This window comes from Colletotrichum fructicola, assembly GCF_000319635.2.
Source record: "Colletotrichum fructicola Nara gc5 chromosome Unknown KSG_Nara_v1_contig03, whole genome shotgun sequence".
Taxonomy (NCBI): domain Eukaryota; kingdom Fungi; phylum Ascomycota; class Sordariomycetes; order Glomerellales; family Glomerellaceae; genus Colletotrichum; species Colletotrichum fructicola.
This window is the reverse complement of record NW_027094053.1, coordinates 3,930,779-3,958,084: the sequence shown is the minus strand read 5'-3', so window position 1 is coordinate 3,958,084 and position 27,306 is coordinate 3,930,779. Positions and strand designations below refer to the sequence as shown.

The 27,306-nt window shown below is 54.1% G+C and overlaps 9 protein-coding genes across 9 annotated transcripts; 4 read left to right on the top strand and 5 right to left on the bottom strand.

Moving 5' to 3' along the window:
- Positions 1-589: 589 nt before the first annotated feature.
- CGGC5_v005924 (uncharacterized protein) lies at positions 590-4,125 on the bottom strand (the record flags this gene model as incomplete). Its single annotated transcript, XM_066151594.1, has 4 exons — positions 590-3,376; positions 3,419-3,770; positions 3,942-3,981; positions 4,035-4,125. The coding sequence occupies 4 exons, from the start codon at positions 4,123-4,125 to the stop codon at positions 590-592; spliced, it is 3,270 nt and encodes a 1,089-aa protein (XP_066009246.1).
- Positions 4,126-6,195: 2,070 nt separating this feature from the next.
- CGGC5_v005923 (uncharacterized protein) lies at positions 6,196-8,410 on the bottom strand (the record flags this gene model as incomplete). Its single annotated transcript, XM_066151593.1, has 5 exons — positions 6,196-6,287; positions 6,558-7,815; positions 7,868-8,113; positions 8,188-8,270; positions 8,332-8,410. The coding sequence occupies 5 exons, from the start codon at positions 8,408-8,410 to the stop codon at positions 6,196-6,198; spliced, it is 1,758 nt and encodes a 585-aa protein (XP_066009241.1).
- A 671-nt stretch (positions 8,411-9,081) lies between these two features.
- CGGC5_v005922 (uncharacterized protein) lies at positions 9,082-9,713 on the top strand (the record flags this gene model as incomplete). The annotated part of the gene is made up of 5 exons (XM_032028478.1): positions 9,082-9,111; positions 9,155-9,238; positions 9,324-9,396; positions 9,465-9,613; positions 9,699-9,713. 5 exons carry the CDS (start codon positions 9,082-9,084, stop codon positions 9,711-9,713), a joined length of 351 nt encoding a protein of 116 aa, XP_031875249.1.
- A 1,840-nt stretch (positions 9,714-11,553) lies between these two features.
- CGGC5_v005921 (uncharacterized protein) lies at positions 11,554-11,811 on the top strand (the record flags this gene model as incomplete). Its single annotated transcript, XM_066151592.1, has 2 exons — positions 11,554-11,580; positions 11,638-11,811. 2 exons carry the CDS (start codon positions 11,554-11,556, stop codon positions 11,809-11,811), a joined length of 201 nt encoding a protein of 66 aa, XP_066009242.1.
- A 22-nt stretch (positions 11,812-11,833) lies between these two features.
- CGGC5_v005920 (uncharacterized protein) lies at positions 11,834-14,302 on the top strand (the record flags this gene model as incomplete). Its single annotated transcript, XM_032028454.1, has 1 exon — positions 11,834-14,302. One exon carries the CDS (start codon positions 11,834-11,836, stop codon positions 14,300-14,302), a length of 2,469 nt encoding a protein of 822 aa, XP_031875270.1.
- Positions 14,303-14,802: 500 nt separating this feature from the next.
- On the top strand, positions 14,803-15,153 carry CGGC5_v005919 (uncharacterized protein; the record flags this gene model as incomplete). The annotated part of the gene is made up of 1 exon (XM_066151591.1): positions 14,803-15,153. The coding sequence occupies one exon, from the start codon at positions 14,803-14,805 to the stop codon at positions 15,151-15,153; it is 351 nt and encodes a 116-aa protein (XP_066009046.1).
- A 3,867-nt stretch (positions 15,154-19,020) lies between these two features.
- Positions 19,021-20,322, bottom strand: CGGC5_v005918 (uncharacterized protein; the record flags this gene model as incomplete). Its single annotated transcript, XM_066151590.1, has 1 exon — positions 19,021-20,322. One exon carries the CDS (start codon positions 20,320-20,322, stop codon positions 19,021-19,023), a length of 1,302 nt encoding a protein of 433 aa, XP_066009045.1.
- A 95-nt stretch (positions 20,323-20,417) lies between these two features.
- CGGC5_v005917 (uncharacterized protein) lies at positions 20,418-22,506 on the bottom strand (the record flags this gene model as incomplete). Its single annotated transcript, XM_066151589.1, has 4 exons — positions 20,418-21,489; positions 21,571-22,165; positions 22,261-22,351; positions 22,408-22,506. 4 exons carry the CDS (start codon positions 22,504-22,506, stop codon positions 20,418-20,420), a joined length of 1,857 nt encoding a protein of 618 aa, XP_066009039.1.
- A 949-nt stretch (positions 22,507-23,455) lies between these two features.
- Positions 23,456-26,716, bottom strand: MIMI_L63 (putative ankyrin repeat protein L63; the record flags this gene model as incomplete). The annotated part of the gene is made up of 4 exons (XM_066151588.1): positions 23,456-24,047; positions 24,441-24,773; positions 24,828-25,671; positions 25,720-26,716. 4 exons carry the CDS (start codon positions 26,714-26,716, stop codon positions 23,456-23,458), a joined length of 2,766 nt encoding a protein of 921 aa, XP_066009038.1.
- Between the last annotated feature and the right edge of the window lie 590 nt (positions 26,717-27,306).

Genomic DNA, 27,306 nt, shown 5'->3' with positions numbered 1-27,306 from the left:
GAATGTCAGGCCGACATTGCATAACTAAGCCGAGGACGCAATCATATAGACACTTCGGGTATTGTTACCTCGTACGTAAAAATTTCGTTCCTTAGCCAAAGGTAAATGACCCGACATTGACAGCGGGTCAAAAGGTGCGAGCCGGGATTCCCGGCTCGGGGCATAGTATTCCCGCTCGGCCCCCCATACATAGCCGGGCTGGCCTTGGCCAGCCCATCCCAATAGATCTTGCCCTTATGGGCGTTCCGTCATGCAAAAGGGATAGTTTGATTGATTATGTAAGGGAATCATCCGGTCATGATCCCCTTAGTCATCAGCGGAATCACCTGTAGAAGGGACTGGCCTCATGCGGGGGAAGGGCTTGCCTGATTACCAAGGTACTGAGGGCTCGGGGACGTGTACATTGAGAATGGGACCTCTAGGACGGGTGAAGGACGTATCCTACAACAAAGCGACAGACATCATTTGTATGTAAGAAGTCTGAATGACTCGTTGAGCTAATGATCTACAGAGCAACTTATTGCTATTGGGCCCTTTCCATACATGCGAGTTCTTACTAATTTCCACTTCGCAAACATGACCCAAGACTCTACTGGTTGAACAACCTCATGACCTCCCCCAACAGCCCACCCTCTCCGAACAGCGCGCTTCGCGTGTCTCTCATCAGGGCTGTGAGCTGGTCAAGGGGCTCCGTCATCGACTCCAGGTGATACACAAAGCTCTTGAGTGGCTGACCCTGTCGATCAATGCGGCCCGTCGCTTGATCGACATCGTTCACGTTTTTGGTGATGCCAAAATGGACGCAGTAGTTGGCAACTTTCAATCCGTCGAGACCGGTGCCACAGAGAGCGTACGTGGTGATGAGAACCTTCGTGTGTGTCTTTGCGCTGTAGCTGCCACCGCTTCCGCCTTGATGCTCATGGAAGTCGCTGAACCAATCTACGATCTTCTGACGCTCGTCACCGGCGAGTCCGCTGTGAATGAAGGCTGACTGGAAGCGGGCGTCGTCCAGTTTCTCGAACCAGAGCTGAACAGCATACGCCAGAATGGGCCACTTGGCGAAGATGATGACGTTCTTGGGGCCCTGAAAGCCAGCCCAGTTCTCGCTATCGTCCGGATACGCCTGCGCATCGTTGTATGCCTCCGCGCAGATCCTGGCCAGCGTTCTGAGTCGGCTGCAATCAGCCAGGATGGTGTCGATGTTCTCCCAGATGCCGGGTGGCATGATTGACTTGTCCAAGTACTTGGATGGCATCGTCGTACCCTTGCCACGTCCGATCACTTTCACAATCCCATCCCATTTGGTCTCGACAGCCGGAGCGCCTGGCGTATCATCCGCCGCTCGGAGAAATCCTGGCATGTGGGTCGCGAGCTCCAACAGACGGACGTCTTTATTCTTGGTGATGATGCGGATGTCGCTGGTTGCGCGCGAGGCTGCACTTGCGTTGGGTTGTGATGCTCCTGTAGGTCCGTCTGAGGCCGCAGCACGCGCATCCTGGAGCTTCTTCACAACGGTACTGCCCACGGCTGCGATAAGGCCATCCATGGGCGCCCGAAACTGGGTGTCGATGCGGCATTCGACCTTCTTCGTTGCCACCTCTTTCTTCTGCAGGATGGGACGTCCGAAAAACAGGCTCCAGCTCGCCCGCCTGATGATGCATGCGAACACGTTGGCGTCGGCGAAATCTGGCATGAAAGCTTGGCTGACCGCATCGCTGGTCATTTGGCTGACGTTCTTGAGCAGGCCAGCATGTTTGTCGTCAAGCTCCTTCAGCAGTTGCAGCAGAGCGCGACACGCGATGCCAGGTTTGTTGCGCAGAAGTGAGAAGATTAGTGCCAGGTCGACGAGGCCACTGGTGATCGGACTGCCGGTGGCCGCCAGCACCATGGGCGGGCGCAGTTGTCGCTGCAAAATCTCCCAAAAAACTTTGGCCATGTTGGTTTCCAAACCTCGGACCTGATGTGCCTCATCCCACACCAAGAGGCCGAAGAAGTAGGTCCCGCCAATCGTGATGGTTACCTCCTTGCCGCCACGAATGGGCAGCGTAATCAGCTGAGTCCAAAGATTCCGCCATTGCGTGTCACGACTGACACGCTGTTGTCCGACGACGAGAAGAAGGCCCGTGGCGTCGTCCCCATCAGTGGGCTTAGATGAAAGTTGCAGAGTCACTCCGGCCGCCTTTAGGAGATTCGAACCATCTTGCTCCCATTCTTTATACATCTTCGAGGATCGTGTCTTGGTCGGAAGCTCCGCCTGGAAGGTGGGAAGACAAACCGCCTGCGCGGCGTTCACTTGGTTGTCATCCCCTTGCTTAGCCAGCCGCCAGTCGACGACACGTACAAAATTAAACGTCTCATCGTAGACCACATTTCCGTCGTGAGAACGGATCTCCAGATCGACGATCGGCTCGAAGTAGGCTTTGGCTTCCTTTAGGGTTTGACCAACAACCGAGCTCGGGGAGACCACCAGCGTAGCTCCGCGAGGGAACTTTTGGAGGAGCCTCGCGGTTAGACCACCTTTCTCGCACGCACACTGAATGCCGAAGGGCATGCCGCGCAAAGCGCACTTCCCTGAGTCGTTATTGTGCGCCTCTGGATGGGCCATGTAGTGGTCTAGGCTGATGAAGCTAAGACAGCGGACAGCGATGAAGCCTTGGTAGGTGATCGTCTTGCCCACTCCCATGGGATGCGCAAGCAAGGCACCCAGATGGCCGTCGACAACAGCCTGCTCGACTGCCCTTCGGACGTCATCGAGCTGATAGGGCCTCAAGGCGCGCTTCGTACCGGGGAGTTGACGGCAATGTTTCGCTTTCGTGGTGACGTGCTTCTTGTCGTGGCCGAAGAACTCGCACGTCTTGCGCCAAGACGTATCGTTGTCAGCCGAGTTGAACAGATCCTCTACGCCACCTTGATCGGGCATATGCTCGACCTGGAGGGCCTTGAGGAAGACAACGTCGTCGTCCTTCGCCCTGCTCGAAGGGGGTGCAGGTGTGGTCTCGGTGGCTCTGTCAGTCTTGGGCTTCTGCGACGAAATGAACATCTCCTGGTGTGATTTGAGGGGCTCGTCCACAATCTCGGTTTCCTCGGACTGCCCTTGAGCATCGTCATCAGTACTGCGCAACCGGTCGGCGACGATGACTTTGGCCGCCTGCTCTGGTTGCTGAGGTTCGTCGGGCAGATCGCGGACGTCAGAGGGAACGAGAGGCGGTTGAATGTCATGCCCAGACTGCTGTGCCTGCTCAGCGGGCCCCAGAAGATGCTGATCGATCATGTTGCCCAGGTCGGTTCCACCAGGCACTAGCAGCTGCTGATCAACTCCGTTCTCCTGCTCTTCATCGAACTGCCCAGACGGCTCTGGGAACCGTCGCTGAATCTCCTAGAATACAGCAACACGGCGAGCCTCGGCCTTGTTGTGAACATAGAGCTCGCATTGAGCCATCATGTTGTCCAGTGCGATTCTCCACTGCCCGTCATGCTCGATGCGGCCGGTCCAAAGCGTCATATTGCCGAACAAGAGACGTGCATTCAGAACCTCATGCACGGGATCATACCGGACTCGATCGGAGCACAGGATCTCCCAGAACTTGGACCAGTCGAAATCGGAGGTGAGCCGGTGGGAGGTGCAAACGCTTCGGGGGCCGGCGCTATCACGAAGCAACCATTCGATCATATCCTCGTACAGGACGCTGTCGCGCTGGACATAAAAGCGTCCCAGAATGAGGGGATCGTCGCGGAGACTAGAACGCTCAGGAGCTGTGCGGGCAAGTGCGCTGTTATTGTTGCGGGGATGAGCGGGCAAGCGCAAGGCCGGGCGTGTCGAGGAGCGGTTCGGGCTTTGGGGGAATGGATTGGCTGAGGCAGCGACAAGAGGAAGGGAGCTGCCTCCAGAGACAGAGTACGGCGATGGAATCCTGGTTCTCTTGCTTGCGCGGTCGGCCGACTAAGCCGCGGGGCGCTTGGTGGCAAGATCATGCTGTTCATCTGGGGACATGTCAGCGAACTCTCGCGGTATATTGCAGTTTGTGTCGCGGTACCTTCCGAGCTAGACAGCGACATGAGTAGCGAAGATTCCGGAGAGCTCGACGTCGCGGACGAGGAGGATGAGGAGTACTTGCCCTCAGGCATAGTTAAAAAGCCTGTGGAAAATGCTTCGAGGCGATATGGAGTATTGAGAAAGGGCAGGAGAGAAGCGACGGCGAAATTGGTCTTTTCGCAAGTCGTGAAGAGAGGTGGGTAGTAGAGGTAAAAAGGGAAACAGAACTGGAAGGGGCGCGCAAATAAAAATACACTGTCAGGTCTTTGCAGGCCAGGTAAACCAGGCCAGCCATTCAGCAGTTGAATCAGAGCCTTGTGTGGGCCGCCGGTCCCCGCGATTCCAGCGCCAACCTCGAAGGTGGGGAAGCGGGCATTGGCCCGGACGAGGAGCATCCCTGTCGTACACTCAGCAGGCCGGTGTAGTGCGCCGAGCAATTTCACGGCCTGAATCTGGCAATTCAATGAACAACCTCATAAGTCACCGACAGGGTGCGCAACATGGACAAGGGGGCGAGAGACGGAAGAGACACACTCACGTACGCCAGGTGCAATCTGCATTTTCATTGGCCGTTGGTGAAGTCGCAGCCGGAGATGAAGCTTCGCAGTGGCTGCTGCGCTGAAGGTGTGCCTTGGCCAATGCGAGTAGGGTTGCGCTGGTGAGACGAGCTTCCGTACAGAATCCTGGCCGGTGAAGCCAAGCCTTGATCAGGGCCGGAGATGTGTACTGGAGTGTCCTTCCTCGACCGAACGAATCTCGGGCATTCATGGTGTTGGTAGTTTGCTGGGGTCTCTCGCAACGCCGGGGCGCAGATGAGGTGGTCTATCCCTCGCCGCCTCATGCCTGTGTAACGTAGCAAGGCCCGGATGCGTCCCAAAGAAGAGCTCCAAGAGGATACTACGCCCGTATACAGCAAACGGTACCTCCGCGTACGATCGCTTCACATACAGACGCTCTCCAGCCTACGAGCCTGCCGATTATGCGGAGACGTCGAGAAGCAGAATGGGTCCAGCTGTTGCGAGGCTGCTTTTGGACCTCGACAGGGGCTTTTGACGGGCGTGGTCATTCGAGAATCCAGCCATGTCGGATGTGGAAAAGTACCCTGCCTGCCGGCGTCTCACCCCTCTCTCCTGGGCATGGGGAAGCTGGGTTTGGCCCGCGATGCTACCCAGGCGTTAAGCAGGACCACTATCATGGGCCCGCCTGCCCAAACCCATGGCCCCGGCGTGCTGCACGCGCGACTGAAATACAACCTCATATCAATCTCTAAATAGGCCTCGGGCTATATGTACACCGCACCCCCTGAATGTAGATTGGTGACCTCCCCATTGCCCCATAATTTACGACATCAAGCGAGCTAACATACGGCGTAGACAACTGTTACATACAGTAGTGCTAAACTCTGGCTGACAGTACCCTTGAACACCACCCTACCAATGCTGCCACGGCCAAGCGACGACCGGGGACCGGCTCACTTCCGTCTCACAGTGTGAACCCTGGGCGTCAGAGCCGGTCAACATTCGCCGCGACCTGAAGAGCCAACATGCGTCGTAGACGAAAATATGCGCGAATGATACCGTCGTTGGTTTCCTCTGCTAATTGTAAGGTCAATCGGATTATCTCGACTGCTGCCTTACCTCCTGTTTAGCCCGTCTGCTCGACTTGTCGGTATCCTTGGCCGACCATAACGGGTTCCTGCTCAAACGGTTGCGAGCGTGGCTGGTGGATGTTACGAATGCGGTCACTTGTTCGACTTCCCTCACTGCCTCGTCGCAAAGTGCCGGCTGGCAGCCCGTAACATCTTGCACCCAAGCGTCACAGTACTGTTCAGCCCAATAATCAACACGGGATGCGATGAATCCATTCCATTAACGATTGGTTCGGCAGCAGCAAACGTTGTTGCGATTGAATGGACACCTTCCATTGTTTCTCGATTTGCTTACATTCATACTTCTCATCGAGTGCCCCCCTCAAATCATCGCTTGCCCCCCTCAACATCCCAGTCTGCCAAGCTGACACCATCTCCGCGCAGCACTTCTTCTCTCCGAATGAAAATTGTTTCATGTCGGGTTGAGATCATTTCTGCATCCACCTAAAGAATTCGAGCCGTTTGGACATGCCATTCATATATAGCGCTCAAAACACCAGGGAAACCTTGGTCACTAAGCAGCCAAAGTGGGGGCAACCTCCTCACCCCAGGCCCTGAGCTCCTCCAAACGTTCCTTGATCTTTGCTAGGTCCCCCATCACCACCGCTGTGAGTGAGGCAACACTCTCCCGAATCCTGTCCCTGCGGCTTTCAAGACCTGATAAATTCATAAGTCGGGCACGTAGCTTCTGCGTCACCGACGTGTCGCTGATTCGGCAGCTTTCTAGTTCTTCCAGTGCGGTTCGACAATGGAGCACCTCTTTCCCCACCTCATCTACTTCGTCCAGGTCGCCGTCAGACGGCGGAGAGACAGCAAGCAGGGGGCGCCATCGCTGGGTTCCAGCACGGGACAGAAACTGCAGCAGATCCCGCATACCTTTCAGTCCAGCTGCGACCTGCAGTCCGTCTGACCACACCTTGTTATGCTGAGTTCTCATGACCCGGGCGACGTCTTCCATGTATGTCGCTTGCTGCTTGTGCCAGAGATGGTAGTCAGCCAGGGTTATGATCGGCGGCAGGGCGGGTGGTATCACGATGCTCTGCGTCGAAACGAGCGGCGCCTGCAGCTTGATGTCAGACAGAAATGAATCATGATGCGCTCCACTGGCCAGGGCAGCGAGAATAGGTCGCCAAATTCCGTAGTCGGTCATGGCGGGGATCTGTTGACCACTGATGATGTGAAGGGCGTTGACCATCACCGCAACACCGCTGTCAGCGTCGTTCGTCTGCTCTGCGCACTGGTGAAAGGTAACATCAGCATCACGGCGGAAATGTGGCGACAGGTGCCGCAGCCTCCTCCTGATGGCGCCTTTATCCGTAAAGGCTGGTTTCGAGTCGAAGATAGTGACCACGTTCTCGGATATGACGGCAAGTATCCAGTGGGTGTGATTATTGAGGTTTGTGGGAGCCAGCGTAATAGTACCGGCGTTTGCTGCTAGGTCGTGATCAAGGTCCTGCGGTGGTTCTTGTCCGTTAAGCAGCAGTGGATGAAGGACTCGCACAGAGAGCGGGCACAGGGCGGCTGCCGCTTTAATGACCTGGTAAATCATCCCCTCTTTGACATGCTGGTCAAGTGCAAGGCGTTCCAAGTCGAACCCGCCATGCGATGTCTGCGGTGGCGTAGCTAGCCGTGAACGCTTGGGAATCACAGGCAGTGGGGATCCCGATCGCTTTTCCATGCTGGCCATGCTGGCCAAAGGACCAGCGCCCGCATGAGCAGACGGAGAGAAGTCGCCAGCAACATGACGCTCGACAGTATCAGACGACTCATTAGCCCCGAGGGCGAACTCTGGAGCAGGACTTGTGGCAGGTACAGCCGACGATCTTTGCGATCGGGACATGCGCTCTGGCAACTCTGCTTGCACGACAATCGTTGAGCCGGCCGCAGATGCGGGAGAAGGCTGATGTTTGTCGGTTTCGAGATAGGTATCAGGTCTGATCCTATTGTCAAGATTGTTGAAAGTTGGTGTCTGGCCTGTCTGACCCCTGCCGTTCTCCGAGCTAAAGACCCCGTAACCGGCGAAATGACCGATGGGCAGCACCCTAACTGGGGTGGGCTGCGATAGGGTGGCATTGATGTCTGACGGAGATGCTGCTAGCTGGCGGTTCAGCTGGGAAGCATTCTCGGGCCCAGTCTATTCCAGAAGTCAGGTCTTGGGAACACAAGTGGGGGCCATTGGGGCTTACTGGAGCGGGTACGTCTTCAGGTTGACCTCCAGCCACCCCATCCTGTGTGTCGTGATCTCCGTGTGAGGGGAGTCGTCTCCAGATATCGCTCAAAGCTCTGGTGGTGTATCGTACACCTCGTAGCTCTCCGTCCAATGCCCACAGGCTGGTAGGCGACCTCCCCTCGTTCAAAGCCCACCGAACCAACTTGCGAATGGTGACAAGAGCATCGTGGGAGATGTGATCAATATCGACGTCATCAGGCAACTAGCCTCGTCCGCCGCACAAGCCATCGAGTTCCCCTTGTAGCATCAGCCGTTGATGTGGTCTTCCTGGCACACGTGGTGGCATTGTGCGCTCTTGGCTGTCAGTCGAATGCAGATTCTGAGCTGTGGCAGAACGAAGATCCGTCGTCCGTCTGAGACTGCGAAGGAAAGCGCAAAGTCAGCAAGGTGATCGAACCGGAAATAGACGGGAAGACAGACTAGGTTCGTGTGTGTGCGTGTGTGGCGGGTGCCCTGAGAGCCCAAATCTTATGCTGGCCGACGGATCGTGGGTGGACATGCGAGGTTTCCTTGGTCCCTTGAGTGGGAGAGCAGGTGGCCGTACAATAGTCCAGAATTTCGCTATGCCTGAGGCACCGCGGGGGGAGGGGTTAAGGTTTGCTAGTCATTATGTAATCACCAACCCAACAAGCCATTGGCCGATACAACGCCTGCATCACTGCGATTCTTCATCGCACTTTCCCTATCCGTGACCACTCCAACCGCATGTCGTTGGACACGTTGGTGACCCACGGTGCGCAGTTGCCTGCCGCCGTTGGGCACTGTGCACTTGGAACTCTGTGGGAGGCCGCGGCGCGTCGCACCTAGTGTGCAAGCCAGAACGGGCTCACGTTCGGGGCGGTCCCGGCGGCGGTGGCCTGCCGAGGCGTGTATCCCGCGCCACGCCAGGTCGACTACTGTATTTGTATCTGCGATCCCGACGTCCATAGTGTTGCCCGCAACATGTCTCCACTGATTACTCTGCCTCGCCTGGGTAACGGCTAGATGATGGTCCCTCGTCATCTGCCGCATCCGAGTCTAGCACGAGCACCAACAACACGGCGTCGTCACGCAGGAAGAAGAAAAGAGCTCAGTCCCTCCCGCAGTCCGTCAACCACACAGAGTTTGCGTGTCTCTGTACCAGCCCAATCACCGTGAGCATCGAGATTGAGAAGCCCGGCGGCTCCGAAGATGAGGCCAAGGCTCAACTCCGGTTTGGGGGTCAGCCCAATTCATCCACCTCCAGCAGCTGCTCGGAACGCAGACCATTGGTATCAGTCTACCGCTGCTTTATATCTCCGGTTCCACCTGGCAGCTTTTGTTTGCTGTGAACAAGCCTGATCGCGTTGTACGTCAACCTCCCGGAAACCCCCACCCCGCCTTGCGTTACCTTTCTTGACACCCAGACGACACGCTGACGTGATTCCGCGCAGGAGCTCCTACACGCACATCGATTCGAAGGCACGCGCACCATCATGGGTGGCTCCCAGATCCTCGCTCTCCTTCGTGCGCTGCGAATATGGAGCGAGACGGTGTTCCGAGACCGGTTCCTGAGCGCGTTCGTGCGTGACTAGCCGTGGCCATGGTAGAGCAGACGTCTCTCCCGGTATACCATCGCATGGAAATGTGGCGCAACGTCGTGGAAACCGACACAAGAGTCGGTAATGGCGAACAACTATTCAGAACCATAACGACGTCCATGCACAACAGCGAAGTCGACGCAGTACAGTACCTTCTACCCTAAACGTCACACGTTCCAGACCGTGCCGTGACTAACGAAGAGTTTACCGGTTCCACCGTTCCCACAGACTTGCTCCGAATGAAAGAACCTCTCTTGCTCCGATGGCAAGGCCCCAGCCCACGCGCGGGCTCGCCTATACGACTGGAATCCCTAAACACCAAGCTCCTGGGCTGGCGGATGGAAGGGGTCTTAACTCTTATGCGGTCTCGCGCCAGAGGCTGAGCCCGAGATATTCAGCATTCCTCGATTTGGGGAGATGATCAAACATGATGGTTGGGAGCTAGGATACAATCACTTCAACACATCAAGTCTCTGAAGCAGGCCTGCGAGGTCCCGTGCTTTTTACACTCGAAACAATTCATCTCATCAGCATGCTTTTGAAAAGAGCGCACCAGCTTGGGTTCCAGGCTGTGACAGGCTGGCAGAATTGGAATCGGTCCACGTCCAATCAGGCTATAGTATGTCGCGCGTTGTCCAGCCATGGTGCGCACATTCCGTTAGACAGCAGCTGAACTCCTCGCTCGAAGACTCAACGGATATAACCTACGTTCTGGGTCGCAACGGACGGAACCAGTGAATATATTCTGTCTCTTGTGATATAATCGATATCGACAGTTGCGCCTGCAGTCTTGAGGGTGCTGAGGAGGGAGGATAGCTCCCAATGTTGATCAGATGTGGCATGTGTTGGAACCCATCGAATTTTCTTCAATAGTAGTATTATGCCCCAGGTTCTACACATAATATGATCTGGTCAAATGGGTAAACCACTAGCAGCTGGCGAATGCAGCGCGATAGCCTATGATTGAATGATTGAATGATTGAATGATTGAATGATTGAATGATTGAATGATTGAATGATTGAATGATTGAATGATTGAATGATTGAATGATTGAATGATTGAATGATTGAATGATTGAATGATTGAATGATTGAATGATTGAATGATTGAATGATTGAATGATTGAATGATTGAATGAACCTCGTCCACGTGAAGCATTATCATGCATTGATTACGTGTAGAGCTTTGTATTATCTGTTGCGAACCACACCCTTGTAGAATATTGTTCTGATTGGGATGCGAAGTGGGGTTTTGGGGCTCTTTGATAAAAGCCCATAATGCTTCTGGTCCGCCAGGCTTTTTGGTGTCTGCTGTGCGCTGTGCGCTGCTAGGGGCAAGCCTGATAGATCGCTATTAGGATGCACTGTGCTTCGGAGGAGGCTGCGGAATAGTTAACATTGGGGTTCAAATTATGTAAAAGGTGACTACGCAGCAAAGTCCCTCCGCTTAATTTATCACACATTTTCTGTTGCAAGGCATGTCCTGGGCACCATGCGTTGCTTTATTCCTTTTCTGGCTTCTGCCACGATGCCTCCTCCAGTGGCCTGTGCTTGGCTGGCTGGGCTCTCCCTACTAAGGGACTCTGGGTTGGCGGGCTGGGGTGGAAGGGTGTGCCAGGGGTGGTGGTGGTGGATCGCACCGTCGAAGACATGCCAGAACCAAAATCAACAACCCAACCCCTAAGAAAGGACGAACTATGGGTTTGGTTCATGTCCACTGCATCCATCTATCCTTAACAATGACGTGACTTCGTCTGTGCTGCAACTGCCTGCTAGTCAGTTAGCTCTGTTATTGCATTGGGAGGGCCCCGCTCCGACGGCTGCAATTGCTAGCTGCAGGTAGTGTCACCCTCCTTATAAAGGTAGGCTACTTCCCCCCTTGTCTCGTCTTCTTTTGTTCTCATGACACTGGTGATGCATATGTATCGCTTACATACAGTCATAAGCATAAATCTCTTCCTCTTGGAAACACACTTCGATTCTCTTAACTTGCCCCACACAGGGCTCGTACCTGATGGGCTAGCACTGTGTACAGCCTATGGATGGATTTTCAATTGAGGCCGTCCCCTGCCCGCAGCCAAGGATGGACATAATCAAGTATACCCCAGGGGTGAGATATCACCCGCACTGTAATGAGCTGCATTGACTCCAAACATCTTGTTTGCAGACAGGCAACCACAGCCAGCGATACATGTTTGAGACAGACGTAACAGCAGGTTCTGGCTCTCCTGAATATGGAAGGCTTGTGCATAAAGAGGAAGCTACATGTGCTCTATACTATATCGCTTACACACGAACATCTCTTTCGTCACTCTCGACCAACAACGGCTACTTCCCATAGCGTGGAAAGAGCGGCCGCCACCATGGATCCTTATGCCAGCTGGGTCGAGAAGCAAATGAAGCAGTTTGGTCTCTTATGGGATACCGCACGCGAATTCCGAACCGCCTTCAGGCACATTGGGGACCCTAACGAAGTCGTAGACGCATTTTCGCACCTGAATCGCTCGGCACGTTTCGAAAGTCTGCCCTCCATGGAGCACTTCCGAGAGTTGGAGAAAGCGACAGGCAAGAAAATCGATTGGACAAACCTGGAGCAGTGGATCAAGGGTGCCCAGGGCCATGTACACGGAGAACTCGAAGAGACAGCCAGGGCATGCAAGCTGCTCAAGATTGACGTGGCCGGTTTGGGGCTAGACGATGCCTACACTAAAATCGAGGAGCATCCATTTCAACGTTCATATGCTCGCGCCTTCGGCCCAAACTGGCAAACAAGATTGTCCGAAATCGACCGCACCTTCGGCCTCAGCATCACCTCAACCAACAAGATCCTCATGGACAGGGAACAGTTCCGGCAGGCGATTTCTTCTCGACAGGAGAAAGTTCTGCAGGACTTCGACATGCTCAGAAGGAAGCAGAAGTACCTCCCCGCTTTTCGGGAGAGCTGGTCCGAGTTAGGGACAGATGCCAGGATGAGAATCTTGCGGCAGTATGGGCTTCCCCAGACCCCAAACGCTGATATTTACGCTTACCTGGAGGGGGCTGACATTGGTAATCATCCGGCGCTCAATCGTATTGATCTCTCGGAGAGTGACAATCTGCCATCGTTGCTCGAGACGCGGTGCCGATGGCCACCGCAACGTTTCCGTCGCTCAGGTGGCCGTCACCATCTGCTCAGCGTCTGGGCAGGGCGTAAAGCTCCCATCGTGGTGAAAGGTGTATCGTACTTGGAATTTGACGACAGATCCTCCGACGCAGCGGGGGAACTTCGGTTTTACGGCGATGCTGTATCCCAGGTCGCAGAGCACGACACACCGCTGCAAATCAGCTCGAAGCTAGTTAGTCCTAACTCGCTGTTCTGGCAGCTGCAAGGACAAACAGAGATGTACCGGTTCCTGGGCAGCTTTGCAGACACAATCCCCGACGCGACAAAAGACGAGGCGGGGACGGTCATCCAAGATAACGATCTTGGTGTGGAAGGAAGCCCACCCATCGCGCGTACTTCCTTTCCAAAACACAAAAGCGACATGAATATCAACCTGGACGGTTTGCGAGAGATGATTAGAACATCACTCGACGAAGCAAGGGACGATCTGTGGCAGCTTCGTCAAGACCCAGCCTCTTGGCATGGCCGCATAAAGAGAATGGCTCAAGGCAGCGGCTCAAAGGAGCTTCTGACAACCCTCTTCAGCCGCGTCGACATCTTCGGCAACTTGAACCAGCGAATAGGAGCTGCCATCAAACAGATTGGTAGTCCTCTATTGACCGAGGCAGATGAAGATACCATGAAGATTGCAGCATGTCTTGACTGCGCTCTTTCTGCCGCGTTCGAGGAGAGGTTGGCCCATTTTCGATGGATCATGCCACCGCCAGCGGGCTCACTCACCAAAGTTGGCCACCAGCTGTTGGAGCTGATCAGGGAGAACGATCCGATTCTCCGTCGTATGGGGTTCTCGGCGGTGATGAGAACCATCGATCGAGAAGTCGTAGGAGGCAGGTCCTTCCCTGTGGCCGTCTCACAGATCCTCAGCGACCTGCACGTCTTGGCTGTCTGCCTCGAAGAGATCGAGAGCCATCATCCATCGATCTCCGACTGGGTGGAATACTTTCAAATGTCCAACTCCTTTTACGTGGAGCAGACTGGCAGACTGCGGCCCTGGAAGGAGATGCTCGAGAAGGCGGTTAAAGCGATGGAGAAAGCCGGCGAGTACAATTTTGCGGGAGGACCCCAGGGCTTTTGGCGAAGACTGGATCAGCAGATGGGAAAGGCATCGCGTAACAACGACGCTCTTGAAGGTGTATTCCGCGAGATAGAACGAGACATGCCCTTTAGGCCTGAACAGTCTGCACCGGAAGCTGCGACGGAACCCATGGTCTCAGTCTTCAGCAAGGCGCCCCCGCCGGCAGCCACCAAGACTCAACTCAGACGAACGCGTCAGCGACGGGGAGAAGACCAGACCCAAAACCCCGATCGACCGGTCGAGCGGTCGACCCAACGGCCATCATGCAGCTCGTCTCCGTGTCGCTTGCCGTGTGTCAAGCTTCCAGAATCAGACTTTTGGTTGTCGCTGCGGAACGACCGCCGGAACGGCCCCCAGCAGACCTTCGTCTGGGACGACTTTTGCAAAGCCATGTGCAGCATCGGCTGCAGCATGGAATCATCAGGAGGTTCGGCTTTTCGCTTCGTTCTCAATGACTCTAAGGGCGGACGAATTTTTTCTATTGGATACCACAAGCCACACGGCGAGTCCGACGAGACAACCCTAAACCTGGGCCAAGCCCGACGATTATGGCTCAGGAGGCTTGAACGTCGCGCCAATCTCGACTGGACTTGAATGCATTCCTTGCTTACGAACGCCTGTCAGTGTCAACTACCGCGCTGGTGTGTATTGCATCTGCGACGTGGCAGGATATCTCGTGTCGTAGCATCGATGCAGGTAATTCAATCGGACCCAAAACTTTGGCCGGTTCTTGTCAGGTCAACCTTCGTAGCAAATCTGTCGTACATCCTCTTGGTTCAATTAAAATCACATTCACATGCATGCTGTCCAGAGATCGCTATTAGTTCCATACGTACAAAATCAAAATCGGCTCTCACGTACAAATCGCCCTTCAGGTGTTGCGATCGAAGAAGTCGGGCGCATGTCCAGTCTTACATGTCTTCACATGGACGTCAGTTGGTCTCGCCACACGTGTGCCCGGATACTGGCGCAAAGCTTGAGAGATCTCGTCCATCTGAAGACGCTCAAGATCTCGAACGCAAACGGCACCGCCGCTGATGGGGGAGGGGGGGGAACAATGGGATACCCGGTCGGTCATGTCTCTCATACAAAACATGGACTGCCTGCAACATCTTCAGCTGGACGTGGGAGACGACGTGCTCGAGACGTCAGAAGGGCTGCTGCGGAGGGTTTGCTACGGGCGGCCGTCGCTGGAGACGCTGGCGATGGGTTTCAGCGCATGCTTGCCGACGGAGGCTGGAGGGCCGCGGGTCGTCCTCGGACTCGGACGTCCACGGCTTCGTAAGCTCGCGCTTGGGAATGTCATCACGGGGCAAGGGCGGGTTGCGGAAGCAGAGGAAGTCGAGTTCATGGCGGAGGGACTGTGGGAGATTTTCCCTGAGATGGAGAGCCTCACGGTGCCCTGTGTCGGCACCGTGGTAGTAGGCGGAGGAAGCAGGGAATAGGCCGGACATTTCCTTTCAAGGGACAAGTCTTCAGTACTTTGGAATCTCTTCGTCTTTGACAGCGTTCTCCCAAGTTCCGGATTACGGTATCTTCTGCTGTGAAGTTGATCGGAATGGGGCCGATGGAAGCCGTGAGCTCAAGGCGTAGCATGACGTGATCAACGGCGTAGACTTTAGAACCGCAAGACGGCGGGACCCGTCCCGAAGAAGGCGACAGAATCGCCGGCCTGAACCGGTATTGACTAAAGTATCGCCAGCCTGGAAGCCGATGTAGGTAATACCGGTTCGGGCTGTGGCGGAAATAAACGAAATGGGAAGGTAGTGGGCTCGATCGTTGAGTTGGCGGTTTCATGGGTTCACTGGACGGTGCCTGGTTGATGTCGGCGAAAGGAACCGCGCGTGTTCGGTTTGCAGAATGCTGCAGTCTCAGCTTGCACTCGCGACAGGCCATCCTTCTGATGGAGTTTGCTGCCGAGGAAGCCAGTCAGAACCCCGGGATTGTGAGCTTGCGAACACGAATGAGCTCCAGCTTGACCCTGTTTGCCTGCAAGGAAGGACTACGCCAGAGCTGTTTCGCGTCATCGCCCTCGTCTGAGGTCGCATGCGTGAGACGGCGCTTGTTCGCAAGCGCTGCCACCGGTACCCGACTCGAGGTGTGTCCATCCGAAGCCAGGTATTCTCCTAAGCGCGTTTCCAGCCGGTGTTGGCAGACCCACTAATTAGCGATCGAGACCACTATCCGTGTTTTGGCATGCAGCGTCCTGCATTGGTTGTCTAGCTTGCACGCAGCACGATATGCAGCTGGTGGCACGCGATGTGAGCGGGTGCGAGGCACTTTGGTCACTTCCTTTCCGCGCTGGCGCGTCCCCTGTCCGTCTGGTCGTCGTGTTCGCGGCGGTCCAGGTACCACGCCTGTACTCTGCAGTGTGGAGACGGGCCTGGATCTCGCAGGATGTGGACACGCAGTACTATCTTCCCCGGGCGCTGGGCGAAGCAGTGCTGGATTGCGCTGCACACCTCCCTGGACCCAGCCAAGCGTCCGGATTGGGCGGGAGGCGGGCTATCCACATGTCCCTGTCGTCATCTCCACCCACCCACAAAGTTTCTGGCGATGGCCCGCTCGAGGCGCGGATTGGCCGGTGAGCCCCTGGGAGCGGACCCTGCATGGGAGCCCCGCGATTGGCCAGCCAGCTCCGAGTCTTCAACGACATGTCGTGGATGGCAGAGCAAACATGGTATCGATGTTGGATCCTTTACGTTGTCCGCACGTCCGTATCGATGCCCCGGGCCGCGGTCTGGTAGGCCGGGATTGAGCTGTGGCGAGATTGCAATGGTCCCCTTCGGATCCTCCCAACTTTGTTGAAAGACTGCTGTTGACGACTCGTCGATGAGGCCTGCCTGCAGGGTTTGATGATTGGTGAAGCATGCTTCGCGAGGTCGCGCAAATCCGTATCCAACAAACGACCCCAATGGCTGCAACTGAGGACTTCAGAAGCCCATGACCAATGGAACGGAGCCATTTGGAACGAGAAATTTGGACTGGCCGATGGCCTCTACCTGCTCAATATGGCACGCAGCTCGGAGATGCCGCATATGCAGTCACGCTGCGTTCGCACGACCATTGCCAGCACCGGTCATCATGCTGCCAGCCGGATGGACGCCATTCCTGACACGATGTTTCGAAATGCAGAGGTAAGTGGACGTTCCCAGTCGGCGATGACGACCCATTGGAGTCGTCCCCTGACACGCGGCATGTTTGCAGCGTGAGATCATGGGGACACTTCAGGAATGACCCTGTGCCCAGAGGTCATAGAAGTCGGTCGCGACTTTGAGTACGACGCGTTGTGTTTCCACAGCCAGGGCGTTCATTGACTTGTCACTTGCCGTGGCGGTCCGGCCTACAGACTAAATGCAATCAAAGAATGCGCGAAAAAATGACCGAATGGCAATTGTGAAACCGACAGATTGTAGGAGCATATTGCGCGATGTGCGATGGCAGTCCTTCTTCAGAAGAGGGCTCCGCAGCAGAAACGAACACTCGCGACGCACTAAAGTGATGACAGCCGGGTTTTCGAATCTTTGGGGTTTACCCTCGTGATTTTGAGCTCTAATGCTGTACTGATGGCATTTGCTGATGGTATGCTCACTAAGCAGCATCGATCTCGATTCACAAGCTTGGTCCACACTGCTCTGCGACTTTTCCAAAACCCATTACTGTACATTTACTATTCATCTCACAAGCCGAAGTATTAGCCAGATTGTGAATACCATAGACAGAAATTGGAGTAGTAATTACGCCATTCTAGATTAAAAGGGGTTGTGTGAATGGATCAGCGCCTTTCCTCGCCATGTAAGAACTGGGATCAAGATGTCGAATGAAACTTTCTCTTCTCACGCCCGAATCCATGCCTGACACGCCAGGTGTCTTTTGCTTCCGAACGTGGGATCATACTGAGCGAGGTTAGACTGGAGTAAAATATAAGGTCTTGGACACAACGAACCTCGTCATCTTTTATCGCGGCTTTGGACGCGGCGGGGGCTTCGGGACGCCCGTGGTATCATATGCCCCTCGTCCTGGGGCTTCTTTTTTGGGATTCATAATCATAATCATGGCTTTGTTCTTGTAATACTCTGGATCGCCGTAGGTGTGTTGACAATATTTTGCCGGGAACTTGGGACGGCCGGATCGCGGTATTTATGTATGAAACTCCCCTTTACCCCTATTTGATGCGGACACTGATCACTTCAACAAGTCACTCGGCAAGCCAGCAGACCCGCTATAGTCGAAGCCTGCCATGCTGATACCAGACCCCGTACACACTCCTGACCAATATTCCTTTGAGTGGCCCGTACCCCTGAGTTTGTCTTTCAGCTGGCCACTTCGAGGACCCAGGTCCTTCGACAAGTTGAAATGAGCGGAAATGGTCGAGATGCCGGTGATCCTTTCCAAGTTGGGCTTTGGCCCAGAAAAGAAGACACAACACCAAGTCCTGACACGGATTATGTGAAAATTGAACCTTTTTTTTGATGCCAACTTTTTTGAAGAGTTTACTCCGCCTGGGGGACGTATTTTAACTCTCTTTCGTCCTTGGACGGCCAACGTCTTCGCCCCTTGTTCGTGCCACATGACCGTGCTCCCAACGAAATCGACGTCTTTGACGAAGGAATTCTCACCTCCACAACATGTGCTTCGAAGAGGGTCATCGATTCGGGTCTATCAATCCGGGTTCATCAAATAACAGCGTCTCAAACTGTACATGACAAAGCTTCCCAGGCCGCTCACCGTGTTGCCTGCCTCACTGACAGGATTAATGACCGGGTCAAGATGGAACGGTCATTGGAAAGCGATGTTTGCGTGAGTAGGGGGTTCATCACAACCCTGTGTCATGTCTGAATCCAACCAACCCCCCTTTAACGGATCGAGAGCGTAGCCACACCAACGGGATGCGAACACATGGGCCGTGTTCTCTATATGAAGGGGTGCCGTCAGTAATTTGTGAGTAGCAAGGGCAGAGAAGAGGACTGCGCTAAGATGGGCCGAAGTGATCGATGCTTAGAGGTCGACGGGCCCGTCGACCACAGTCCATTGCGGTATGGTTCCGCTGGGAATATAGTTACGGGCTCAAAAGATCGAGTTTATCTAACTGTTATCGATTGCTTTGGACGGAACAGAACCTCGCCTTCGCTACTGTCAGCGGAGACAGGCCTAGGGTGACAAAGTGAAGACGACGCTTGTTTGCAGACACTCGTGGTGATTCCTCACTCACAATTTGCTAACGAGTATCACGGTCTCACCGTGAGAAATTTCCATTCGAGCATATATCCACAAGCTACTTATCAGACACACAATCTCTCGTTTCCATCATTTCAATACTGCCAATTCGTAATCTGGCTGAGAAACCCTTTAGAGCCGTACTTCTTGTTGTTCTCGTCCAAATCTCCAACCACGAGTGCGTCCAATGGGTGATTAGTACTCTGAAACCTCAAGACATGAGGGATGATTTGTTGACCCAGTCGATCGATTCGCGCCGCAGCTTGCTTGAGCTTGTTGTGATTCCGTATTGCTGCATACTGGACTTCCCAATTGGCAACTTTCAACCCATCGAGCCCAGTGGAGCACAGCTCATAAGTAGATGCGAGAATCTTGGTGTACGTATTGAAGGTGCCGTCGCTCTCACGATACCTGCCAAGCCAATCTATTGCCGCTTGACGTTCCTCTTTGCTCATGTCCGCATTGATCATGGTTGACTGAAACTTAGTCGGATCCATACACTCCTCAACATAATACTTCAGGGCAGTCGCACCAAACGGCAGCTCGGTCAATATAAGCATGTTCTTTGGGCCCGAAAAACCGCTCGAGCGTTGGTCTGACACTGGATAAGCCTCGGTGTCCGAGTATACCGCCATTGCTGCCTTATCGAGTTCTCGAAGCCGGCTGCACTTCTTGAGAATCCGATCGAGGCACCACTTCATCTGGGGCGGCAAAGAGCAGCCGTACCGTCGGGGTTCTGCTGTTTTCACCTTGACCAGCTTGTCTTTGAAACTTTCGACCGTCGTTTGAATAGCGTATCCCTGCTCGCTTGCCGCGTTCATTGCAGCCGGATAGGCGGGAAACTGCAGCGCGAGGGCTAAGTCGCGGGTTGAGGGTCGGCTGAAGAATGAGTTCGCGATCGTCTCCTCGCTTACGTTTCGGTTGGAGCGCGTGCGCTCCTCGGCCCTGCGGATGGCCTCGCTCTTTGCCCTCAACGTCATGGCTCTCAGGTTGGGGTGGTACTGTTGGTCGATTGGGCATGGTACGTTGCGGTACTTGCCCTCGGGTTTCTCCATCAGAGGATTGCCAAGGAAGGATGAGGCGCTGCTCCGGAAGATAAACCCTCGCAGGGTCCGGGTAATCTCTGCGTTTCCCTCGCTGCCAGACGTGAGCTGCGTGTCGAGTCTCTTGAGATCGCGCCTGAAATTTTCAGCTTGTTGCAGACTTGGTAACCCCATCATGAGTGCGAAGGGGAAGGCGAGGTTGCTGATAGAATCAAGTACTGGTGTGCTACTCAGAGACAAGACCCAAGGCTTCTTCGATTGCCGACTGATTATTCCTAGGAGCGACTTTGCTTGGCCGCTATCAAGGCTGCGGTACTCGTGCACTTCATCAGCGACGACGAGCCCCCAGCACATGCTCCCTCTAACTGTGACGGGGCGCCATTCGTTGTCGTAGGTGTGAACAGTCAGAATTCTTGCCCAATGATTCTCCCATCTGGCCTTGGTTTGTGTCATTGTCCTTGAAACGACCATGAAGAGCGATGCTGGCAAGCGGCCTGCCACTGGATCCGGCGGGACGGCGGTAAGGGTGTTCCCCGCGCGCTTGAGAAGGATGTCGGGTCTCCCCAGAAGTCGGTTGGCTGCACTTGGCGCGTGTCGGTGTACTCCTTTTCCTCGTCGGTTTCCCATTCAGCCAGGCCGAGTTCCATCTCGGGGCTCAGGTCAAATTTGGCCTTCTCCTTTTCCCATGTAGTGATGACCATACCGTTGAAGGTCACCTCCTCACCACCAAAGACCATCTTGAAAGATGGCTCGAAGAAGTCCATAGCCTTTGCCTCTGTTTCGCTCACTAGATTGGCAGGCACAGCCACAAGGGCCCCGCCATCGCAGCCCGTCGTGGCGATCTTGTACGAGAGGCTCTTTCGGTTACAGGGGCAGGGAATGTCCCCTGGTCTGCGCTCTAGTAGGCATGCATGGTCTTTTGTTCGATATAGGTGCGCGGTTTCCTTTGCCCTACAATGAGCCAGTAGTGAGATCGCATTGAGACGCACTTGCTGAACCGCTTGGTATATCCGTGTCTTTCCCAACCCCATCTCGTGAGCAAGCAGGGCCCCGAAGCGGCGAAGGTCTTTTTCCTTGCAGGTGACAAGTAAAAGGATGAGGTAGACATCTGTGGCTTGAAAGGGGAGAAGCGTCTGCTTAGCGCCGGTTATAGCAACCCCCTCTTCAGGCTTGTGGGAGATGACGGACGGGTCATGGTTGAAGAATTCGCAAGCAGAAGGCCAATTCTTCGCAAAATCCCGGCATCTCATCAGTTTGGATACCGTCTCGCCTCTCTTGTCCTCGTCGTCGCCAGGCTTGTTCTCTTCCTCGCAAGGCATGTCCTCTTCATCACCAGGCTGATCCTCTTCATCGGCAGGCTTGTCCCCTTCATCGCCAGGCTTGTCCCCTTCATCGCCAGGCTTGTCCCCTTCATCGCCAGGCTTGTCCTCTTCATCGTCCGAGATCGTGATGACCACAGGTTCCGAAATCACTTCCTCCTCTGAAGGCGGGGGCGAGTGGACTGAAGTCTCCGAATGGGGCCTGGGCGATTAGGCGTCATCTGGATGATCGGCGTTATCGTTGGGAACATCGGGTTTCGGCAGAGACAGCTGGTTCTCAGACGGATCTTCTTGAGGGTGATTGTTGGTATTGGAGGAAGTGGTTTCATGCACGGTCTCGGTGCCGTCCGAGTTGATGCCTTCCTGAGAACCCGCGGTGGTAGCAGGCACATTGTCAGCTGGCAGCAGCTCTGCGTCTTTGGTCGCAGCAAAGGGCTTGTAGTTCGTGGTCTCGGGTCGCCCATCTTGAAGCTTGCATGAAATGTGGTACTGTAAGCCATCATGACGGAAGGACAAGCTCGTCCCAGTAATGGAAAGCATACGCCCAACGGCATAACCGAAGTCATGTTCGTCCCCAACAATTCCTTTGCCGACAACGACTCCGCGGCGTAGTAGCTCGACGGAGAACAGAGTTGCTGACTTGTCGAAGTTCGGAAACCGCTTAGCGATTCTGCGAAATTTTCGAAATGAAAATTCGGCGGCCAGCAACGGGTGACTGAGATACCGACCCAAAGAACTCGGACGCTTGAGGAATAATGACATGGCCGCATGCCGCTGGAATTCTGCTCCTGAACTCTCAATCGGCGTGCGCTGGTCGGCAAACTCTACGTCAATAAAAGGGAGCACCTCGATGCGATATGTGCCGGCGTTGCCTTTCACTGTGTTTGACGTGCTGGACAACACCGGCACCGGCAGCCCATTAGGAAGTGGGCGTATTTCTGAATCGAGTATGGCAGGTTCGGCAGCCTCATACTCTGCGGATGGTCCTGATGTTCTCGCGCGTTTCGGTCCGCCTGAGGGTCCTTCATCATCCTCGGCTTCTCGATTGCGTCGGTGGCACCCTGCTGTGGGGCGGATATGTTAGCGAATTCCGCATGCTATTTGGTTCATGAGAACTTACGTTGCCGGGATCCCGAAGGAGACATCGCAAGCTCTTGTCTTCTGGCTTCTGAGCTTTCCGAGTTGCCGACTCCGGCAGGAGGATCCGTGATGGGCTCATTGCGTTTGCGGTCGAAAACACGAAACGGCTGCGATGAACTTTGTACTCGAGAAGATGGTTGAACGAGTCGTAAGAGAAGAGCAGTCTGGCGTCACCGAACCGAGAAATGAGTTGAATCAACTTCTAAATTTGATAATTCAACAAAGCACGCCAACAAACGAAAGTGCTGAAGCCGGATGGTGATCGGGCTCATTGGGAGAAAAAGGTTGGATGCGGGCAACAGCGAGCCCGAGGGAGAGAGATTCGACTGTTCGAAGGAATTGTACTGTACAGCTATGTGCAAATTTAGTGTCCTCTTTGCACTTATTGTAGCCTGGGTGCACGAGCCAGGAGTACTTTACAAGACTTTGAGATACAGAAGTAAGCCAAAACTGGCTGCGATGTAGCACAAGATGCAGAATGCTAATCTGCTGATGGTAGGTCGACTTAAGTCTCTCTAAGTAGTGGGTATAGTGGAGACTTTTGCGGAGCATTATCACAGTGTGCCTGACGATAAGATACAATCTCTATCTTCTCCAAGACAAGCTCCATTTCTATTCCCAAATATTCGAAAGCTTATTGGCTATATTCGGGCTACCCCGATCTGCCGATGGTCTCTTATTCTACTCTCATTCCGTACATAGGTGTCAACCAAATCTTTTGCGGGCAGGCTGTTGAAGGAATCTTTTCACTGGCGTTAGGCCATAATGCAGTCGGTTTTAAGCGAAGAATGTCGGAAGAAAAGCAAAACATGCTTTTCCCATACATAGCAATCCCCCACTATCCTGTTATAAGAACTATAGTGTTAAAGATTTTAGTCCTTATTGAAGCACTCAAGGCCTGGGGCATAATATCAACGATTCTACGCGGAAGGTTTCAGTTCTTGGTTCCGCCATGTGATGAAAAGCAGGGGGAAAAGAGCTTCATTTCGCGCTGCGTATTCGGTATGCGGCCTCCTGTCAATGCAGCCTCAGCAGTGTTTCCACAGTGTTACCGTACTCGCCGTAGTAGCCGCCCTGTGCGTTGACGTCTGCTCCTTAACGTCTGCTCCTTGGTTGAGAAGAAGCTGTACAATCTCTTGATGGCCTCTATAAGAGGCAGCCTGGAGAGCGTTGCTGTAGTTGCCGCCCTGTGTATTGATATCTGCTCCTTGGTTGAGAAGAAGCTGTACAATCTCTTGATGGCCTCTATAAGAGGCAGCCTGGAGAGCGTTGCCGTAGTAGCCGCTCTGTGCGTTGACATCTGCTCCTTGGTTGAGAAGAAGCTGTACAATCTCTTGATGGCCTCCTTTAGAGGCAGCCTGGAGAGCGTTGCCGTAGCGGCCGCCCTGTGCGTTGACATCTGCTCCTTGGTTGAGAAGAAGCTGTACAATCTCTTGATGGCCTCCTTTAGAGGCAGCCTGGAGAGCGTTGCTGTAGTTGCCGCCCTGTGTATTGACATCTGCTCCTTGGTTGAGAAGAAGCTGTACAATCTCTTGATGGCCTCTATAAGAGGCAGCCTGGAGAGCGTTGCCGTAGCGGCCGCCCTGTGCGTTGACGTCTGCTCCTTGGTCAATCAGACGCCTGAATACTCTTGAGAGTCCACAGACAGAAGCATAATAAAGGTGTTGTGCTCTAGGGTAACCAGGGTTATCCTCCCAAGGAATATCAGGTTGATATAGAAAGCCCCATCGTTTGAAAGAAGTTGCTGTTTGGAAGAAAATTACTGTATCTTGGACGGTCTCGTTGGAGACTTCTGCGAACCGGGCATGTTCCATTGTAACTTCGGCAGCATATTGTGCCAGAGGGAAGATTGCTCTTGTAGCCGGGTAGCTGCAATCAATGCCCCTAATGTAAGTGAAGCAAGTCGTCGCGATTTCGCTACTGGCAATTTCAAGAGTGAACTGGTTCCGGTCTACCAGATATTCCTTGACTGAAAAGTGGGCGAGCTAGACTTCTCTCACAGTTTTCCCATACCTCGTGACTTCGGCGATTGATACCAAACTGGGGCAGTAATATAGGATGTCGTCGTCACGAAGAAGCCTGCGTTCGACGTTAAACCCTTGTTGTCCCTTCTGTATCAGTGTGGCAATCACATCCACTGCCTCCGGGATTGTCAGAGGTCGTTTGGCATGGACGAGAAACTGTAGAAGACGAAATGCGTCGTCCTTGAGCTCTGGCGGTATGCTCTGGAGCATGCGCTGATACGTCTCATTGAGGTCCCGAGGTAAATTGCTTAGAGCAGTTCTGATGGCCTGGGGGTGGAGACATTTGGCAAGACTGTCCAGCTGACATGCCGCCCATCGAAACCTAGATTAGTTATTAGAATTCAGCACTCTATCATGATATATCCTGCAAACTCACATTCCTTCAGCGCCGTCTCCAACTCGGCTTCGAATCTGACCCAGAAGATCGTGAGGTATTTCTTTGCCCTTGAAATCAGGCCGCTGAGTAAGCTCGTGGTCGACATAGGAGCGTATGTCAGCGTTAACAGCCTTCTTTTTGAGCAGCTTGCAGTTATTTTCGCCAAAAAGCCGAGGAAGCTCGCGTTGAAATTCTACTTCAGGCCGCCCAGTCACAATCAGCTTGATGCTGCTCGTGTTTGAGCTGCTAGAAAGACCCCCAATCCAGTAAATGAGCTCTCTCCTCGTCGTACATTCGTCTAGAGCGTCTAGGATGACGGCGACCTTTGGGGAACTCTGTAGCATCGACTCAACACAGGCCGAAAGAGCACTGACGTCTGGTTGTCTGCGGCCCTTATCACTAGATATGAAAAGATTATCGAGTCGTTTTGCGGCCTCTGCACTGGCATGGTAAAGTTGAAACGCTAATGAGCGTAGTAAGTCCTCAAGCTTTTGCTTCCTCGTGTCGTTGAAATCGAAGAAGAACCTTAGTGTGAGGTGTGCGCCTGTTTGCTCGAGATGATCAAGAATTGTCGTACTCAGAACTGTCTTGCCACATCCGGCTAGTCCATAGAGCCACAGGTGTTGACGTTGTCCAGCCTCCCACTCGCGGAACGCCGCGTTTTGCAGCAGCCAACTTCCAGTGCCAGCGTGCCGGCATTCTCGCGCTCTCATGGCGTTCGTGGACGGATCTGCAGGTGATAGCCAGCGATGGAGCTTCTCAACATGCTGATCGTTTCTGGAGGCTATCACAGCGGCCTTCGTTCTAATCACGTCTTGGTGTACACAGCCGAGATCTTCTTGAACTACGACGAGTTAGATGGCACGAATCAAACTTCAACTGTCATACTAACTCTGGCCCAGCATAGCCCCGATTGGCTTCTCAGCCTCAACTCTGTTGGGCGGAATCTGGCGCAGGAGGTCCGTCGCATAAGCAGCCGCCGTCATCGCCGCGAACCCTTGCCAGTTCTTGTTCCTGTGCGAATCAGAGTAGTCGCAGATCCCTCGGATCACCAGACATGGGAAATGGTTCATGAGACCAGCCGCCTCCATCTCGAAGCATAGGACGCCCTTTTCTTTTGCCAGATTATCCCTGATAGTGGCGTTTTTCATCAGTTGGTTCGAACTAGCAATCAATCCGTAGTGGATAGCGGGGTTATCGTCAAGTTCGTCTCGTTCAGTCCGATACACGAGGTGAGTCGGATCATCGCTGCACGCGCTATCGCATTCGTCCACTGAGTTTGGATGAGGGACACTGGATTGATATAGCCTATCGCTGTGCGAAGGGGGCCGCGCATATCTTTTTCGTAGGCGAGGCCACTGTGCTAGTGCCTTTTCGATGTGCGCATTAAGCTGATGCCCCTCCATCTCGTACTGGCCCTTTAGGGCGTTTACAGCTGTTCGAAGCGCCATCGGTGGTTGGTCCAAGAAATCCGTGTGTTCAAAGGAGACGACGTCCTGGTTTTGGACAAGCTTGCCGAAATCGTACTGGAAGACGCCGCCTTTACCTCTGTCACGACTGCTAACCACAATATCGCCAAGCCGCACATCGTGCTTCGAGCTGGGCGCGCCGCCGCCAATGCCGACCATGAGCCCAATGCGCACGTTGGGGAAGCTGTGCAGCATGCCCTGAGCCACTACCGCTGCTGAAGTTGTACCATACTCCCCGTCAGGCAAGACGGCGACCACCACATTGTGACAGCCGATCCTGCCCAGCGCATAGCTGTTATTGTCGCGACGTGCAACAGAAGGAGTGTCTTCGTGCTTCTCGTCGAGGAAGGCCTTCGCTGCGTTGAACTCGGTGGGAAGGGCGCATATCCAGCCGACTGTGTATTTTGTGGTGTCTGCCATGACTGACGCTTAATCACTGGTGAACAACAAAGCAGTAGCTGTCGATAATATGCGAGCGCGTACGTTAGGGAAGATGTCAAGGCAAGGTCGACGAGGGAGAATGAATAGCAAAATACGAAGTAGGTCAGAAATGTGAGAAGCGGGGGCGGGCTGGCCTTTCATTCCCAGCCTGCGTGAAATCAGGCTCTAGGTGTGTGACATGGTTGTCAGCACCTTCATGCAGCAGAATGCAGCAGGCTGAGCATTCTGCAGATTTGATTCGTCATGTATGCTGGCTGCCTCTCAGCCACAGGTCTTGGGAGTGAGATACCTGGGCATCTGGAGGCCAATTGCTGCGACCGATGGGATTTCTATTCCACACCATAATCGACTGAGGGAGAGGTGGATCTGATGATGTACCTGAACGACGTCAATCTTCAGGTCCTGCGTTAATGAGAGCTTGGCCGGCCAGGAGTGCGCTAGGCTGTGAATCGCGTCCAACAGCCTGCTGCTGTTTAAAGTGTTATGTCCCCCAGGAGGTGGATTTTCCTCAGGGATTTAAGAACCCGTCTAGAACTTTCTATCATCGCCGTAGACCCACCCAACGAGCC